Genomic DNA, 18,672 nt, shown 5'->3' on the forward strand with positions numbered 1-18,672 from the left:
CTATTCACTCCTGAAGATCTACTCTCTGTGAGGATCTATACTCTCCCGAAGATCTATTCTCTGCGCAGATCTACTCTAATCCTGAAGATCTACTCTCTCCTGAAGATATATTCTCTCCTAAAGATCTGTTCTCTACTGAAGACCTATTCTCTGTGAAGATCTACTCTCGCCTAAAGATATTCTCTCTGTATTCTCTCTGAAGATCTACTCTCTGTGTAAATCTATTCACTGTGAAATTCTTTTCGTAATCAGTTTCCTCAATCAGTTCTCAAGTGCTTGAACCACTTCCATTCCATTTAACCAAGTCATCTCCATCTTCCATAGATTCACGAGTGCTTACTCTGATCATTCATTATAATTGCGTTGGTTTATCTGCCATTTCCCCTCCCATAAATTCACTCTTGGCTCTAATAATTGCGTTAATCAGTCTTTAACTTGCTTTCTCTCTCTTTTTTCTTATTCTGAACTAATAAAATCATTAAGATACCTTTCATTCAGACCCCTTTCAAGATTCTCCTCGTTTTCCAAGAATCTTTACGCATTGATACACAATAAACGTATCATATCATGCCTTTGTTTGCCTCTTGATTATGACAATGATAATGATGATGAATTACTAAAATAATTAAACAAATAATGAAAGAGAGGTGCCTCCGATTGCGACATAAATTTATCTCCCTACTGAAAGGTTCTCTTCGAAAGCAAAAACAAAGCTAAAAATGTAACTAAAAAACTTTTTAATAGCCAAACAAAAGGAACGGGGGGGATCCATCAGAAGTTTCTAAATGAAAAACAACTCGGTTAAGAGGGAGGGGGAAGAGTGGGTAAACACACTGGGAAATACAGGAAGGAAGTGGCTGATGGGGCAGGGCAGGGCATGGCCATGGCATGCCATGGAAATTACCACAGCTCTCTCCCCCTCCCCTCCATTCTGACAAAGTAAAAGTGCGTTTGGCAGTTACCCAGGGTTACGAGTAGCAGAACAGAACTCGAAACACACATACACTGGATGGATGGATGGATGGATGGATAGTTGGAATAGTCCCCTTCGTGTTGCATCAATTTCTTAATAACTTGGGTGCCCCGTCCCCATTCCTCCTTCCGATGTGGCATCAACGTCTCATATTGTGGTGGAGCGGAAAAGGCGCGTTGCAGCAACGGCAACAGCAACTCATCTCTCAAGTGCAGAGTCAAGCAATTTTGTGTGGCATTATGTGAGGGTCTCGTTTGCCATTAACCTGCTTTGGCCAAGGCAAGATACTGCTCCACTCGACTCCTCCACTCCCATCCGACGACTACTTTGAATGCATAGAAGCTGAAGCAACCTCTTTTCATATTAAAAAAAAGAAAAGAAAAAGGAGACTACTCCCAAGAGGAGAGCTTCAATTTCGCACTTCATCTATGCCACGGACAAACAGCAAGAGACGTTACTCGCATGCCACTTGGTTGCAACTTTAATTGCTGGCCAAATACAAGACGATGAAACCCTTTTGGCCACATCAATCAACATCAACATCAATCACATCTAAATCTCTCTGTCTCTCTCTTTCTCTCATTCATTTGCTTCCATTCATTTGCAGAAAACGGCGACAGCGAAACCAACAAAATATCATTATTATCCGCACAATCAGCACATCTATCTGCTGCCCGAGTGCGCCATCCAGCAGGTCTGCAACGCCGTCTACGTGAGGCTCAACTACACCCAGCCCCTGTGCGCCTGTCCATCAAGGTGAGTCGTCTCACTAGAGAAAGGATTAGATTAGGGTTTGCCCACTTGTCACTCGGCAAGTTCTAATTAATCCCAGGTTGAGAGCAGAATCTAATCTAATCCGGTGTGTTCCCTGTTCCCTTTACTTGCAGATATCGTGATCCCTGCTCCGCCAGCCTGAATGAAGACGATCAGCATACCACAAAATTGGTTGGTGATAATAAAAAGAAGGTAAGAACATCCACAGACAGAACATCTCTCGCAGTGGGAGGGCACTGGCATCTGAATTACTTGGATAATTGCTGCAGGCTGCGATGTCTGCAGTCTGCAGATCACTGGAAATCCCTGGAAATCCCTGAAAATCACTGGAAATGAGAGAATTGAGATTTAAATAGCTAGATCATTAGATTGGGTTGCAAGTTCACGACTGTAGGAAACAACAGCCGTGCCATCGATGCTCTGACCACAAATAATATTTCATTGCTTTTTAAATGAATCAATAGAAGATGCGATCAGTGGGAGAGAAATTACAGGAGAGTATGCATCGATAGAGGATCCCAGGAGTGGGAGTAAATTATATAGAGAGAGAAAGAGCACATCCACTGGGAGGTGGAGATCACAGTCCATTTTGAGAAACAGCACGATCAAGAGAGCGGAGGAATATCTGTGGAATTGAAGATCATTTGTTGAGGGAAAACTTGAACCTGGAAAATCAATTGGAGAAGAAGAAAGCCAACAATTCATGGAATTGAGAATCATTCGATAGATCAGTGGCCTCGAAAATAGGAAAATCAATTGCACATCTCACAGAAGCGAGCTGCGTATTCATTCAAAAGCTTGAGGATCATTTAATAGATCAGTAGTTCAGGGGAAAAACCCAAATTAATGGCAACAAAAGATCAGTGGGAACCCGCGAAACTATCATCCGAACGAAGATTGAGGATCATTTGGTGGATCACTCCTGATCATCCATCCATCCACTGATCACTCATCAAATTGATTCCTGCGTCTGCGGTTACGACTCTCACTTCTCTGCTGTGGCACGATCGGTTGGTCGGTTGGTTGCTTGGTTGGTCGGTTGGTTGGGCCAGGGTCACTGGGAGCTCACCTTGTGGCTTGTTCGTTTGCGGCTTACAATATTATTTGGCCAATAAGGCCCCCCGCTTCTGCTTCTGCAGCCCGTGATTGGGCCACATTTATTGCCTGGCCATGATCTGCTCTCCTCTTTGGCCTCCGCCAGCAGTGGAGGCGACTCCACTGTGCATCCACTGTGGATCGCTGCTGTATGTACGTTTAATTAAGTTATAAATGCCCTCGAACGCCGCTCTCCTGCTCTACTGCTCTCCCTCTAGTCGACTGACAGAGGAGAAATGTTCAAATAAATTAAATAATAAAAAGCATTTTTAATAGTTTAATGGTCAAGTAGTTGTTGAGTGCTCCACCATTGAGCACAGGTGTCTCCACTGTCCGCAGAGAGTGCACTTTTCAGGAGTAGTGCAGGAGGTAGGTGTCTCTCAGAGTCTCTCAGAGTCTCTCTCGGAGGCAGTAGGAGCGGGCGTGTGGGCAGTGCCAGACATTGTCATAATTACACTTCACTTTACCGTTAAATGCAACACTTGCCGTGTTTCTGTGTGGTGGTGTTTTGCCGGAACTGTACAGCAAATTATGAAAATGCGTTTAGCTGGAAAACAAGAGCAGAGGAAAAACTGGAACAGCAGCAGCAGTAGCAGCAGCCAGCAACAGCATTAACCTGAATGCCACATCGAGAGCCAATGAAGCGGAGAGGCATAAAGCGGAAAAGTGGAAAAAACTTTGCCTGAATTGGCTGCTGCTGCTGCCGTTGCTGTTGCTGCCGCATGCAAACGAGCGCCGCAAGAGTCAATCAAATTACTCCACTCTAGCACTCTGGCACTTTGCCACTCTGGCACTCTGGCACTCTGGGGCAGGAACCAGTAGCCCCCGCCAGTAGTTGAGGCTGTAAATCAGTTAAAGGACAATCAAGCATCGGCCAATTGAAAGCGGAGCAAAAGCAATTTCTGTCTGCCCAAAAATGTTTCTCCTTTCGACTGGTGGGAGCCATTGGGAGCCCTGGGCCATTGGCTGCTCCTGTTTTGGGTATGTTTTCGGCTCTAAAGCGACAGCTGGAGACAGGCCAGGCAGACAGAGGCAGACAGAGGCAGAGCCAGACGTTTAGCATGTGGGCTTTCAATTTAGAGTCATGATCATGAGATCGGGTTACTTTCTTTGCCGTCCGCCCTGTGGGCGTGTGGGCCTGTGCGCCTTTCAGCCTGTGGGTCCAAAGTGAATGTCTAATCGTCGCAGCTATTAGTAGACACCGTCTAGACAGCAGATACGCCCCGAAATTAGCATCCCCCAACTCACTCTCTGATCTCTCTCTGGGATTTTCCTTCCTTTTGCATGATTAGGCCATCACGCTGGCCAAGACCTGTGAGGCTACCACAGAGATGCGAGAGTGCCGCTCGCCCAAGGACTGGTCCCTGCTGGCACTCCAAAACACCAGGACTGGCAAATCCCACTACCTGGTCATCTGTCGCTGTCCCGATCACTTCAAAATGGGTAAATATATCACACATGAATATATCATAAGTCATCGCCTAATACCCAATACTCGTTGCCCTTCCGTCAGAGGGACCCATGGCCCATGATCAGCCCACATATGCGAGTGTTCCCGGCATCCGAGTCTTTGGCATGATGTGCGTCAAGCCCGGCTACTCGATCCGCAAGCCCAGCAGCCAGCCGCCGAAGCGCTACCAGCTGCAGAAGCCCTTCTATCGTCCCTCTGTGGGCGGCTCCAGTGCCATCGGAGGCCAGAAGGACAGCTACGGCAGACCCATCTACGGCAGTGGCAGCTCTGGCTCCTCCAGCAGCGGCGGATCGCCCATCAGCTCCAACTACCAGCCGCAGGACCAGCAGTCCTTCCAGAACGGTGGCCCCAGCAGCTCCTACCAGTATCTGAATCGTCCCGAGAGCACACACAGCACCCACAGCAGCCACAGCTCTTCCTCGGCCAACTTCCGGCCCGATCAGTTCTCCATCAACAATTTCCCGGGCAGCAACTACGGACGGAACAACGAGCGACGCGGCGACCTGGCGCCCATTGAGGCAATTGGCAGTGGAACGGGCACTGGCACCGGCACCGAGGAGCAACCAGGCAGCAGTACGCCCGCGAGCGAGGAGGCCAGGACCACACTTCAGGCGCAGGAGCAGCAACAGCAGCTGGAACAGGAGCTGGAGCAGGAATCAGAGCCGGCGGCAGCGTCGCCCGTGACAACACTCCCAGAGCCGGCTCTGGAAGGCAGCACTCGCATCAGGCGCTCGCTGGCGGAGACGATGGACCTCGACCTGGAGCCGGAGTTCCCCTGGGACCGTGTCGTGGAGTTCCAGCAGAGCATTGTCTGGGACTAGGATGCACCGCACCGCACCGCACCGCACCGCACAACCTAAAATCCTAGTAGATACAATTTCTTATAGCACAGGACACGCTTCTCGTCTCCGCGTTTTCGTGCAAAAAAAACTACTGTGACTGAAGTGAGAGAAAGATAACGAGAGAGAGAGAGGATTAGAGAAGGGGAACGAAACGGAAGGGAAGTAGAGAGACTACGGAATGACAGTTCACGTCACGTAACCGTCTGGCTAAACGACGTAGCGTAACGTAACGTAACGTAAATTAGTGACTAAGCTTTTTTTATACAAATTTGTTTGGCATTTCAAATGGCATTTCCCTCCCGTTCTAACGCATTCCTGCCGCCCCCACACCCACTCCCCCCCTGCCCTTGCTGACCTTCTCTAATTTATATTATTTTTTTTTTATATTTATATACAAAAGAACAATTTACGAATTAATTAAACAATTACACGTGTCCGGGTCCGCCCGCGTCGCCCACTAATTTTTTAATTAATTTGTTTTGCATTTAAGCGTAAACAAGGCCTCAACTTTTTATATTTAAATAATTAACGAAACGAGGAAACGCAGTTAAAAGTGAGAGATAGTTAAGGTGCAAAAACTTGAAACTATTCGAAAAAGGCTAAAAAAGGAACAAGAAAAAAGCTAACAAGACAAAACAACAAAAAAAAACAGAAGAAGAAGGAACCGAAATTATTGAATACTAAATTTAGTTGCTTATTTATGTCTAGATCTAAGCTGCATTTACTAGTAGTTAAATAAATAAAAAAAAAATATTTTAAAAGTATGATCGATCGAGAGAGAGTGCGAATATATGTATGTGCGGAAATTGAGGACTCTTGCAGTCTTGGAAGGAAAAGAGACAGACCTCTCAGATACATGCAAAATATACGCTTTTCCAGCGTTAATAAATATGAAAATCCTTTGGAATTTTATACAATTTTTAATGCTTTCCAGTGAAATTTAATTATTACGTTCATTGGAGTCCGTGTTGATGAGATCTCTCATCAGAGACTGTTAAAACCAGAGCAACGACGCCTGCATCCTCCTGTATCCAGACTCCTTAGGGTGTCATACTATTATACAAAGGATCCACACTTTTGAAGATGCGAGAAAACAGAGAATCATAGAGAATGAACATATCGGGCAGATTGCGGAATCTGATCCAAATCGGATCATTATTATAGCTAGAATGTACAGCCATTTGCAGTGGCTATGCTTCCCCTTCCACGCGTTTACTCATTCGATCTCTCTCTCACTCTTAATCGTGCAGCGTGCGCCCCCTGCCGGAGGGGAGCGTAATACAACGGTTGGCGTTTTTTTGAGAAGCGCGAAAGAGAGAGAGAGAGATCTGTAAGGGAATACAAAATAGTAGCGGAAAAATAGAAACAGATGAACAGATATTTTAAAATTCGAATGAAATATTTCAGGGACAAAAGAAGTGCAAGAATTAACCTTAGAACATTAGAATAGCCCCCGTGTTGCCGCTCTTTTTCTCTCATGACAAGTGCGGGCAAAATTGAGAAAGATCGCGTAGGTCCGTCCGCCCTTCCCGAATTAACCAACAAATCAATTTGTCCCTTTAAGGGTCCCTTTGCTTCGAGGAGAGAGATAGCACGAGAGACAAAACGCTAAACTAGTGTTCGTAGCCCTCTTCAGATGCATCTCTCCGCCACTCAGTCGAAGAACTGATGCACTATTTGTGACAATAATTGCACCCTGAAAAGCTCAACTGGAAAGCCAAGCTGACGCACATATGTACATCCCTCGCTCTCACAGCATGCTTTTCCCAGAAGTCAAAGTTAGCAAAGTCGTCCAGTCATATGTCCCGAACGTAAAGCGATATCATAAGACAGAACGAGGAAGAGAGAGAATGCGGCATTCATCGGCTCTGAAACAAATTCCAAATTACGTATAAAATATTTTGTGTAGATAACAAAAATCATAAGCTCATTTCAAATCAATTTTGAGGCCTAAGACTTCTTACAACGTATTGTTTCTTCCTTGTATAATAATTTCTAAATCATAAACCTCCAGAGAGGTCTCTGCTAAATGCAGAAATTACTGTTGAACCAAAGCTAAATCAATTTCAGAACCTAATTTTCTACAATTTCATACCACTTTTGGAGTAAAACACTCCAATTATAATTTTAGAACTCTTTTATCAAAGGCTTTCACTTTCACTCACCTAACATTTCCGCATTGACCACAATCGTACAGCTGTACATGGGCGTTACCAAGCGCTGTGGCTGATTCTGGAAAGCCTGACGACACACCTCCTTCGCAGCAGTCAGAACTTGACCTGAAAATGCATCAAAGAATCACAGATTACTACGAATTTCTTCTGACAAAAAACACACACAGATTACATACCCGAAAAGGGCCCTCTAGCATTTAGATCCTCGCCCTCTGATTGGATGGACCATTCGAGGACAGCAAAGCAGACGCCCTGCATGGGCTCCTCGCACAGCGGCCCTGCGCCGGAGGTCAGCTGAAAGCCATTGACCAGAGAGCTATTGAAATCCTTGCGTGGATCGGACAGAGAGCGTATTTCCGTGTCGGAGGACTTGGGTTGGCTGGACCAGAAATCGGGCTGCTCGTAGTCCGTGAGGTTGAGCAGCAGATTGGTGCCGCAATTCCGGGGACCCAGGGCCCAGAGGCGACTGACCAACTCCTCGGGGGAGAGTGAACTCAGGCCGAACAAGTGCAGATCCTGAAGAGCGGCCACCAGTTTCAGTTTGATGGAAGCCAAAAGAGTGGCGTACTTCTCGGAGAGAAGCTGATTCCTCGGTGTGGCAGCCAGTTCCTGTTGGGAAGAAGAGCTTTCATTAGTAAAAGGTAAAATGGTAAAGTTTTTTTTCGTTTCCCACTCACTTTGAAGAATTCCGTGTGCCTCTCCAGCAATTCCACTGCCTCTGGGGGCAGGGGCAGCGCTATAACCTTCAGGGTTCCCAGCTTATTGAGCGTCTGTTGGATTGCAATCTTCTTGCTCACGTCCTTGTCGTCCGCCGTCTTCACAATAGCCTCATTGACCATGTCCACGGTGGCCGCGGGGACAATGGTCTCCCTGAAGGACACTATGGGCTTTGACACGTTCACCTTGACCTTAGCGTAGCTCTGCTCCAGATCGTGGACACACTTCTCCACGTGCACCTCACCCAGGGTCGTGATTACATGCTCCCCCGTCGGAGCCACCGACACCTGGACACAGGCATCCGCTTGGTTCAGCAGCTTCAGGCCCTTGACCAGCTTGGGCATATCCTGCGGCTGTACGGGCTCAATGGCCACTCGGAGTATGGGCGTGGCCATGATGCTCAGCTCGCTGAAGGATGTGCAGTCGAGGGTGCTGCTCAGGGTGGCCGTTTTAACGATGTGCGCTCCGAGGCCCCCGATTCCCACAATGTTTCCGGCCGGGACCTCGTCCAGGAGCTGCAGTTCCCCGCCCATGAACATGTAGAGGTCCCCGATGGTCACGCGAGTGCCATAGGGCGCATGCCCTTCGATGCGGTGTGTCGGCTGGCGGGGATCGTGCTTTGGCGAGAGATTGAACAGCTCCATGCCACGCCTCAAAGTTCCACTGAAGACGCGGGCAAAGGCAACGAAAACGAATTCGTTCCGTTCTGCCTCTGCCTCTGGCTCTGGCCCTGGGGGAGGTTCTTCTTTTGGGGTATCCTCCTGCTTGGTGCTGAGCTGCTCCACACCCTCAGTAATCCTCTCCAGCTCCGTCTGCTCGCTCTGGTGCTTACGTTCCTCGATCCGCCGACGCACCTCATCCCGGCGCGTCTGCAGCTCCTGGTCCGTCATTCTCTTGGGTCGATTTTGGGGCAGTTGGGAGACGTGGACGGGCGTCATCTTGGACACAAAGGCGATGACATTGTCGCTGCCTGCATCGCAGCTGGTGAAGCTGTCCTTGAGCTTCAGCGTCTCGAGTGGGAGCGAACTTAGTTGGATATTCGCTGGATAGAGCAGTCTTTGGGCCCGCTCTTCGCTGATCCGATGGGGCGGTGGCACATGCTGCACCACCATGTGCAGGACGCTGCTGTCGATGGGCAGCCACTGTCCCAGCACGGCCTTGATCTGCAGCTTGGGATCGGTGAGGCGCAGATCACGGGCGGCCAGCTTCAGGCCAAGTTTCTCGGCTATGCCCGGCAGCTTATCCTTATCCTTCCGCACGGCTATGATGTCGTACATGCTCCAGATGTTCTCCAGCACAAACTGCACAAACATCGGCTTCTTGGCCTTCTCCTGGGCCCCCGGCATGGCGCATTTCTTCTTCGAATTGTAGTAGAAATCTCCCCAAAGCACCTGCTCCAGTTCCTCGCGTTTCATCTCCAAACGTTTGTCGTACATGGCCGCGAAATCGCGCACGGAGAAGGCCCAGCCATCGTAGGCGGAGGAGAATACCACATTGCCGGAGCTTGGCGAGAAATACAACTCCGAGTCGTCAACTTCCTCCAGCGCCGACTCCTGGTTGTCCTTCTGCGTGATATCCTCCCTGGCAAGGACATCGGAGGCGAAAATGCTGCCCAGAACAGCGTTGACCTGCTCGAGGACCTGCGTCAAGTGAAAGTACGCATCCAGAGGCTCCATCTGCTTCTCCAGTATCAGGCGATCCAGTTTGTTGAGGACCAGAACCGGCTTCAGCTGCTCCTCGTAGATCTGCTTGAGACAGGCTCGTGTCTGGGCGCCAACGCCCTCGACCACATCCACCACGACAATGGCCCCGTCACAGAGCCGCACCGCAGTGGACACCTCGCTGGAAAAGTCCACATGTCCGGGCGAATCGATCAGATTGACGAGGAAATCATTTTCGTTTCGATTTCCATGGTCTTTGTAGTGCAGGGAAATGCTGCTGCTTTTCATAGTGATGCCGCGCTCCTGCTCGTCCTGGCGGCTGTCCAGATAGCGCAGTTTGCCCGCCATCCGCTGAGAAATGATGCCGTTGCTGGCCACCAAAGAGTCCGCCAAAGTCGTTTTTCCATGGTCCACGTGCGCCAGGATGCAAATGTTGCGCACCTGTTGCTGACGGCGCTGCAACAGCGCCAAATCACTGCCCTCCACCATGGGCATCCTGTCTAATTGTGCTACAAAGCGCGAACGAATTAACTAATCAACTAAGAATTTCACAAGTTGGACCAATTGCATTTCTTTTTTTTGTAAACAAAAATGGCACGCGGCGCAATTTCGCAATTTCGTGTGACCAGCTGAAGTAAGGGGAAAAATACCCCAGGTTGGCAGCGCCATCAGCTGTTAACCACGCAGGCAGTTGGGCCGCCTTCTTCCTCTTTCCACCCAACAATTTCGTGAATCTGCACGCAAAAATCAAAAGATTTCCACAGAAAAATGGTCGAACTAACTCCCGAGGAGAAAAAGACGCTGATCACGCGCAACCTGCAGGAGACCCTCGGCGAGGACAAGCTGAAGAAAGTGCTCAGCGAGCGCGACCTAAAGATCTACTGGGGAACGGCGACGACGGGAAAGCCACATGTCGCCTACTTTGTGCCGATGTCGAAGATTGCCGACTTCCTAAAGGCCGGCTGCGAGGTAACCATTCTGTTTGCCGATCTCCACGCCTATCTGGACAACATGAAAGCGCCCTGGTCGCTGCTGGAGCTGCGCACCCAGTACTACGAGCAGGTGATCAAGGCCATGCTGAGCTCCATCGGCGTTCCGCTGGAGAAGCTGAAGTTTGTCAAGGGCAGCGACTACCAGCTGTCCAAGGAGTACACTCTGGACGTGTACAAGCTATCCTCGGTGGTCACGCAGCACGATGCCAAGAAGGCGGGCGCCGAGGTCGTTAAACAGGTAGAGTATCCGCTGCTCTCGGGCCTGCTCTATCCAGGACTGCAGGCCCTGGACGAGGAATACCTGAAGGTGGACGCCCAGTTTGGGGGCGTCGATCAGCGCAAGATCTTCACCTTCTCCGAGAAATATCTGCCCCAATTGGGCTACGAGAAGCGCATACATTTCATGAATCCCATGGGTGAGTCATCGTCATCCCCATTCATACCATCTTTCCCGCTCTATTATTAATGGGTTTCCTCTGACAGTTCCTGGGCTCGCTGGCGGCAAGATGTCTTCTTCTGAGGAGGACTCCAAAATCGATCTATTGGACTCACCCGCTAACGTGAAAAAGAAGCTGAAGAAGGCCTTCTGTGAACCCGGCAACATCGCCGATAATGGTCTCCTCTCGTTCGTGAAGCACGTGCTCTTCTCCCTCTTCAAGGAGGGCGAGGGCTTCGAGGTGTGCCGCGAGGCGGAGCATGGTGGCAACGTCACGTTCCTGAAGTACGAGGATCTGGAGAAATACTATGCCGTGGATAAACTGCATCCGGGAGACCTGAAGGCCACCGTGGAGAAGTACATCAATCGCCTGCTGGATCCCATTCGGAAGATCTTTGAGACGCCAGCGTTGCAGTAAGTGAAGAAAATTCAAATATCCCATCTTTACACCCATTTATCCTCTCGGTAACGCTTTTCCTGCAGAAAACTCAGTGCTGCTGCCTATCCGCCACCCGCCAAGGTCAAGGCTGGAGCTGCTCCGGCTGCGGGCGCTGATGAGGATGCGCCCCATCGTTTGGACATTCGCGTGGGCAAGGTCATCGAGGTGGCCCGTCACCCGGATGCGGATACGCTCTATGTCCTAAAGATAGATCTGGCTGAGGCGCAGCCGAGGACCATCATCAGTGGATTGGTCAAGTTTGTCACCGAAAAGGAGCTGGATCAGCGCCTGGTGGCTGTCCTTTGCAACCTGAAGCCTTCCAAGATGCGCGGCATTCTCTCCGAGGGCATGGTTCTGTGCACCTCCAAGTGAGTGCCATCCGACAGCCGATTTTCTCTTCTGCTTTCTATAGTAAATCTCTTCCAGCGCTGATCACACGGTTGTGGAGCCCATTGTAGTGCCTGAGAAGGCTGCTCCTGGCAGTAGGCTGGCCTTCGAGGGCTACAGCGGCACGCCCGATGAGCAGCTCAACCCCAAGAAGAAGGTGTGGGAGAAGCTATCCGTCGATTTGAAGACCAACAGCGACGGCCTGGCCGTGTGGAAGGATAACTTCCTTCTGACGCCCGATGGCGAGAAGCTTTCCAGCAAACTGGCCAACTGTGCCATTAAGTAGGCGCACACTACCAATGCCACACTACCTGAGCCGTGTAATACTTACTACTAAGCAGAATGTTTCACACAAAAAACAAGTTTTTAATTTATTAATTCCCATTAAAGCAATTGCATTTTTTAAATAAAGCGCGCAAAAGTCACAATGGCAATGTCAACTCAATGTTAACCATTTCAAACGAGTTGGCAGTTCTTTTATAACAGCTGTTCGAAGTAAACAAAACTGGAAGAGGAATTTTCTTTTGGGTTTTTGTTGAAGGAAAATGTTGAAAGCCAACCAGCAGACATTGCTGAGGCAGTGCCTCTGGCTAACACAACGCTATGCCCACAGCCAGGTGCGCGTTCGCTTTGCCCCCAGCCCGACCGGGCAGCTCCATTTGGGCGGCCTGCGCACGGCTCTATACAATTTCCTTTATGCTCGGCATTTGGGCGGGAAATTCCTGCTCAGGATCGAGGACACGGATCAAACGAGACTTGTGCCTGGAGCCAGTGAGCGCCTGGTGGAGGATCTGCTCTGGGCGGGCATTGAAATCGACGAGGGCCCCGGCTTTGGGGGCCGGCATGGACCCTATGTCCAAAGCCAAAGAACTGATATTTACAGGTGAGTGAAGAGAATGGAGTCCCATTAGCCCATTCAACCACTGAAACTGCTCACCATTCCCAGTAAGGCCATCAAGAAGCTGCTGCAGAATGGCACCGCCTATCGCTGCTTCTGCACGGAACGCCGTCTGGAGCTGTTGCGTAAGGAGGCGCTGCGCACACGCCAGGTGCCGCGCTACGACAACAAATGCCGGCATCTGCCAGCAGCGGATGTGGAGAGCCTTCTGGCCCAAGGTGCACCCCACTGCATACGCTTCAAGCTGACGGAGCATGAGGAGCCCTTGGAGGATCTCGTCTACGGCAGTGTCCAGCACAATGTCAGCGACAACGAAGGCGATCCGGTGGTTATAAAAAGCGACCACTTTCCCACCTATCACTTTGCCAATGTGGTGGATGACCACCTGATGGGCATCACCCATGTTCTGCGAGGAGTTGAGTGGCAGATATCGACCACAAAGCATTTGCTGCTCTACAAGTGAGATTTGCCCCTGTCTCAGTCTCAATCCATTTCTACGATAATATTTGGCTGATCCCCTAGAGCTTTTGGATGGCAGCCGCCAAAGTTTGGTCACCTGCCGCTCCTGGTCAATGCAGATGGAACGAAGCTCAGCAAACGACAGGGCGACATTGGCATACAGCATTTCCGGGAGCGCGGCTACTTCCCCCTCTCGCTGGTCAACTATGTGGTCTCTGCGGGTGGAGGCTTCCAGCACAGAGCCCATGCGAAGCAGCAGCTCTTGAACCTTCAGGAACTCTGCCAGCAATTCGAAATGGAGCGCGTGAATGCCCATCCCAGTCGCTTGAGCCCCGAACTTCTAGATGACTTAAATCGCTTGGAGATCGGCCAACGTCTGGCAGAGCCCGAATCCCGATTGGAGCTGGTCAAGCAAGTGCAGCAGCTAGTCAAGAAAGCCTACCCAGAGCAGTAGGTGCAGTCTGAGTTTCCCCGAAAAGATCTTAACTCGAATTTCGTTGCAGCTCAAATTTGGATCTGGCGGAGGCACACATTGTGGATGTCCTGAATTGGTCGTCGCAGCGTCTGACACTCCTCCAGGATCTGACCAGCAGCAAGCTGAGCTTCCTCTGGGTGAAACCATCCAACTTTGAGCTGAAAGACCTGTCGCTAGAGCAGCTAATCAGCCTGCTAACAGACCTCGACACCCTGCAGGACTTCCAGAAGGATGAGCTGAATGTAAAACTGAAAAAGTTTGCCAAAACGGAGGGCCTTAAGTTCCCCCTGATGATGAAGACGCTACGAGCGGCTCTTAGTGGCCTCAAAGAAGGTCCTGGCGTGGCCGAAATGATGGAGATCCTGGGCAAGTCAGTGGCCCTCGACCGCCTAAGAGAGGCTCTGCCCAAAACGGATATAAATCGAAATCGGCAAATAGTTTGACGACGCTAAAGTTTTCGTTATATATTTGTAAATATAGTAGATATAGATAATGTTTTTAATGGATAACTGCAAGTTGGAGAATAAGTTGATTGAGGTTGAGTAAACACCACACTAAGAGTCAAAATAATGCAAGATTAATCTTCTTTTTGTCCAGTAGTGTCCTGGACACACTTTTCCATCTGTTTCCAATTTTGGCATTCTCGCTTTGCTCGTTAAGCACCACTCCTAGATAATTTTAAGATAGATATATATATATATAATACTACAGTTGTTTAACTGAAGTCGCGATTGGAGAGAATTATGGGGGCGGCCAGACTCCAGCCGTAGATAAAGACTCCCAGCCAGCTGGAGATGATCTTGACCCACATGGAAGCCTCATTGCCATTGAAGAGCTCAATATCCGAGTTGGGTCTATCAGAGAGTAGATATTATAGCACGATTCTGGCTTATAGATGCTCAGATGTGTAAATACTCACTTGTACCAATTGGTGAGGGTCATCATCACGTAGAGGGAGGCGCAGACAAAGACAATGTGAAACATGGACCAGGAGTAGGTGACGCCCTCGACCTCGTTATCGGCGCTCGGCTTGCCGTCGGCGTCAGTGGCCGCCTCTGTGTCTGATAGAGCTTCTGTTAAAACTACATTAATCAGAGGGCCAAGAGGAGGAGGAGCATACAGATTTCACACAGTTTCCAGTAACCCAAAAGTTTGTTAGTTGGTTAGTCGTGGAAAAACGCATACAAAAATATACCAAAAAGAGGTGTCGAAGGGAAAGCAAATAAGTCGAGTGTTAATAATCGGAATTAGCATTATTCTACAGCGTTTCAAATGAAAAGCGAAAAATTGTGAGCGAAATGAATCCGAATGCGTGATGTGATGTGATGGAAACTGTGGAATGCATGGTCATGCACGAGGGAGAGGGTGAAGGGGAGGCAACATACCACGCTTCTCGCTGTTGTCATGGGTGATCTTGGACACCTCCACGGCGGAGCTGATGCAGTTGTACAGGATGCAGAGGAGCCAAACGACCAGGCCAATGATGTTGGTCGTATCGAAGGTAACCTTTGAGTTGTGCGAGGGCAGAGTGGGTGGCGCAATGGTGGTGGTAGTGCCATTTCCGAATCCTTCCATCAGGCCAAACATTCCCGGATTGCAGGCCTTCTCTGGATTGTTGGCAACAGCCGACCAGGTCAAGTAGACAGTGTACAGGGTGACAAGAGAGCTCTGCAGCAGGCCCGAGTGGGGAAGACGCTCCTGGACAGCCGGCAGTATAGAGATGACGCTGATGACCAGGCAGAAGATCAGATTGATAGAGATGAAGAACTTGTTGATGCCGCAGCCAGTGGACTGGAAAGGAAAGTCGCGTATCAGAATGCAAATAGATAAGCAAACGCTTTCGTGCCGTCTTACCGTGGTAAAGTAGATATACAGCAGAGTAATGCCCGTCAGCGATAAGATATAGCCCAGGAGGGTGACCCCAGCCAGGGCGTAGTAGTAGCCACGACTGTTTTCGGCGCCCTCTAAAACGAGATGAATAGATGAATCATGGATCATGGCGCACGAACAGAGTAAAGTGCAGATTGAATGACTCACCGATCCAAGACTCTGCCAGGCTGTGTGCGAAATCCACAATGATAACCAGCTGTACGAGTATGAATGCCAAGCCGCCAATGAGACCCACCCACATCATCGCCGGACCAAAGGAGCCGTCCGGTATGAAGATGGCCCCGATGGCGGCTCCAAAGCAAATCAGGAACTTCAGTGGCCAAAAGTTGTTCTGTATGTGTGAGCGCGGATCCCGAGAACTCTTCACCCCCAGCATAATTAAAGCCATTAGCGCAAAGAAGCAGGCCATACCGAAGCAGACCCTATAGACAGCCATGTATCCCAGAGCATATTCACAGTCCACCTGCAGGGAACCACCCGAGAAGGTGTCAATGGCCTTGGAGCTATACGTAGATGTCGAGTTGATGCAGAAGGGCAGCTTCTTCAGAGTGTCCTGCAGCCCGGGCGACAGGGCAATGGCCCCCAGGACAGTGCCCACCAGCAGGATGAAGGCGTACATGAACCGGGAGGAGGATGCATTCGTGCAGCTGGGACAGGCCGAGCAGCACATGCTCGCCGCAGTGCCACCGCAGCAGAGGGCGCACTGGAAATACCCAAAAAAATCGTTTAATTTACATAAGAAAAGCGAGACCAGACGTCAAATTCATTTGAACATATGGCGCAGCTTATTGATTTGTAGCCAATAGCTGCACTGCTGCTGTTGCTGCTGTTTGTCTGGGATTCTCTCTGGTCACGCGGCTAATTGGGCGCTAATTAACTTACCTGGGCGGCAGAACAGAGGCCCAAAACAGCTCCCATTGGTTCAGAGATTTAGTTACTTTCGTTTAATTGCGTCGTTCACTTCTGATAAAATAAAACAAATCTTTGTTTGTGAAAATTACGACCAAGTGTTGTGAAGTCTCGTGCACCTAAAGTGTTGTATAACGATTGTGGAGTGCAAGGCATAATAGCTACAGAAGGTTCCGATATCGTTTATTTGTTAAGAAGATAAGGTTGCCAAACTGAGAGCTACCGTTAACTTCGGACTGAAGCTTCCGATAGTATATGAAAACAGTACACAAAACGGAGCTAAGAATTTCATTAATGATTGCCTTTTTTTCAATTCGAATGTTCGAATGTTTCGCCGGTAAGATTAATCCTAAATCATAACCATATCGTGGCCAAACCCCCCAAAACACATCTGTAGATTTCTTTGATTTCTTTGAATTTATTCAAATCAATCGCTTGACCATCAGATAGTAGTAAATCGAGATGGGTTTTATGATTCCGCAGAATAGCTATCCAACTACTTACAGTGGATCCGCAATATTTGACAAGGAAAATTTGCAAAAATATAGACAACTATGAGAGTTTTCCTCATCTCATGGTCTTTGGACCATCAATAAATTTTACCATCCGGTGGAATTCCTTATCTGATATAATTTGCGCTTGAATTGAAGCGATGGTTTGGTCTCTTTTGATTAAAAAGTTTAATTAGTTGTCTTGTTCCCTCGAACCACAAAGTTTTAAGATTCTATCTTAATTTGACATATATTTCCAAATTCATTGAACTTTCTCGGAAAGAAATTTGGTACGCAGACTCATCCCGACCCTACCTCATACAGCTATATCATGCGTGCCCGTTGGTACACATGAGAGAGAGCAGGAGAGAGTTATATCTACATCTCTTTCTTTTGCATGAATAGATACAATCCCGTTAGATACAATTTATTTTCTTCCAGTAACATGTGAAGCCACATCTATGGCAGACATTTTTTGAAAATGACAAAGTATAAAGTGTAAAAACGCTCTCTTTGATTTGATCGAAGCTCGACTCGAACCACTGGGCTATGTTATGGAAAGGTATGGACAACAAGGAAAAATGGACCAGCAAAATTTCAAGGACTCACGCACCTCACCTTACCTCACAATATGCTGTGATTTCTTATGTATGCATGTTGGGAATTAGGCAATTTGGCAATTATATTCCGAAAAGAATATCCCTTATGCAAAAAATATAAAAATCATAGAAAACGATGGATTCACAGAAAAAAAAAATATTTACAAAATTAGGAAAATCACGCAGCTTCCATTAATTTTGAGCAATACACAAATAGTTGCAGTAATGTTGGCTCTCCGATATACCATCTTTTTCTTTCTTGAACAAGAAAAGATCGCTGATGAGGGGAAATGGTCTCTTCCGAAAGAGTCCAAATATGCAATTTTTTATTTGAATTCCTTTTTCACAAAAACGAGTCAATTTCAAAATAAAGTTATGCTACCGCTCTGTTGATATATTTTTTTTTAACTTTTTGCCCAAACTTTCTTTTACACGCAATCAAAAAGAAGTCTTTATAGCTTATCTTGTAGAATATTGATACATCGGTCGGATGAAATTATGTGTTCAGAGCTGAGAATCCTAGCTAGCTGGTAATATTCAACCGAATATAAAAATAGACGAGAGAGCAGTATACCCTAGTGAAAATGATATTAAAGGATTGAGGACATTTTTGTCATCTTTTGCCAATGCAGAAACTATTCAGTCTCTGTTATAAATTTTCAATTAAATTTTGCAATTTACGGTCCAAGACCATGAATAGGTATCGAGATCGAAATATTTGTACAGGAAACTAATCGAGTGCATGAATAGGTCATAAACAAAGCAGCTTGCAAAACAGGATTTTAATATTGACTTATGAAAATAGGGTATGCAAATGTCCATACGCATAGCTGATACCTTTTCACCAGAAAAAAGCCGTTTCATTCCGTACACACTAACGTTTACGCATTGACCTTATTTGCTTAAACTTTACTTTAGACACAATCCAATAAAAAGCAGAATTTAAAATTGGCATATCTTGTAGAAAGTTGATTCATCAATCGGGTAAAA

General features: G+C 48.1%; 5 protein-coding genes across 7 annotated transcripts in view; 3 read left to right on the forward strand and 2 right to left on the reverse strand.

Moving 5' to 3' along the window:
* Positions 1-5,908, forward strand: part of LOC108151146 — a 31,543-nt gene extending 25,635 nt beyond the window's left edge. Inside the window, exons 2-5 of the mRNA XM_017279572.2 lie at positions 1,581-1,729; positions 1,861-1,939; positions 4,135-4,285; positions 4,356-5,908. Of these exons, the coding sequence (XP_017135061.1) occupies positions 1,581-1,729; positions 1,861-1,939; positions 4,135-4,285; positions 4,356-5,134 (1,158 nt within the window). The 3' untranslated portion in view covers positions 5,135-5,908. The remainder of the gene's footprint in view (positions 1-1,580; positions 1,730-1,860; positions 1,940-4,134; positions 4,286-4,355) is intronic.
* The window catches only part of LOC108151145 (elongation factor-like GTPase 1), an 84,817-nt gene extending 74,478 nt beyond the window's left edge, over positions 1-10,339 (reverse strand). Inside the window, exons 1-3 of the mRNA XM_017279571.2 lie at positions 8,007-10,339; positions 7,506-7,938; positions 7,321-7,434 (exon numbers count right to left, since the gene is read on the reverse strand). Coding sequence (XP_017135060.1) covers positions 7,321-7,434; positions 7,506-7,938; positions 8,007-10,202 — 2,743 coding nt within the window. The 5' untranslated portion in view covers positions 10,203-10,339. The remainder of the gene's footprint in view (positions 1-7,320; positions 7,435-7,505; positions 7,939-8,006) is intronic.
* Positions 10,340-10,399: 60 nt separating this feature from the next.
* On the forward strand, positions 10,400-12,389 carry LOC108151150 (tyrosine--tRNA ligase, cytoplasmic). The gene is made up of 4 exons (XM_017279575.2): positions 10,400-11,115; positions 11,183-11,549; positions 11,619-11,942; positions 12,001-12,389. Exons 1-4 carry the CDS (start codon positions 10,476-10,478, stop codon positions 12,245-12,247), a joined length of 1,578 nt encoding a protein of 525 aa, XP_017135064.1. The 5' UTR covers positions 10,400-10,475; the 3' UTR covers positions 12,248-12,389.
* An 89-nt stretch (positions 12,390-12,478) lies between these two features.
* LOC108151151 (probable glutamate--tRNA ligase, mitochondrial) lies at positions 12,479-14,363 on the forward strand. The gene is made up of 4 exons (XM_017279576.2): positions 12,479-12,844; positions 12,908-13,318; positions 13,382-13,768; positions 13,822-14,363. The coding sequence occupies exons 1-4, from the start codon at positions 12,507-12,509 to the stop codon at positions 14,234-14,236; spliced, it is 1,551 nt and encodes a 516-aa protein (XP_017135065.1). The 5' UTR covers positions 12,479-12,506; the 3' UTR covers positions 14,237-14,363.
* Positions 14,229-16,713, reverse strand: LOC108151153 (serine incorporator 1). 3 transcript variants are annotated; one of them, XM_017279581.2, is made up of 6 exons: positions 16,566-16,713; positions 15,831-16,386; positions 15,648-15,757; positions 15,179-15,584; positions 14,713-14,854; positions 14,229-14,647 (listed from the first exon to the last, which is right to left on the reverse strand). In XM_017279581.2, the coding sequence occupies exons 1-6, from the start codon at positions 16,599-16,601 to the stop codon at positions 14,509-14,511; spliced, it is 1,389 nt and encodes a 462-aa protein (XP_017135070.1). In that variant the 5' UTR covers positions 16,602-16,713; the 3' UTR covers positions 14,229-14,508. The 3 variants fall into 3 exon arrangements, with proteins under 3 accessions (XP_017135070.1, XP_017135069.1, XP_017135068.1); XM_017279580.2 differs by having other exon boundaries at positions 14,713-14,866; XM_017279579.2 differs by having other exon boundaries at positions 14,713-14,875.
* Positions 16,714-18,672: the final 1,959 nt, after the last annotated feature.

Source organism: Drosophila miranda, chromosome XR, assembly GCF_003369915.1.
Source record: "Drosophila miranda strain MSH22 chromosome XR, D.miranda_PacBio2.1, whole genome shotgun sequence".
In the NCBI taxonomy this organism is placed as follows: Eukaryota; Metazoa; Arthropoda; class Insecta; order Diptera; family Drosophilidae; genus Drosophila; species Drosophila miranda.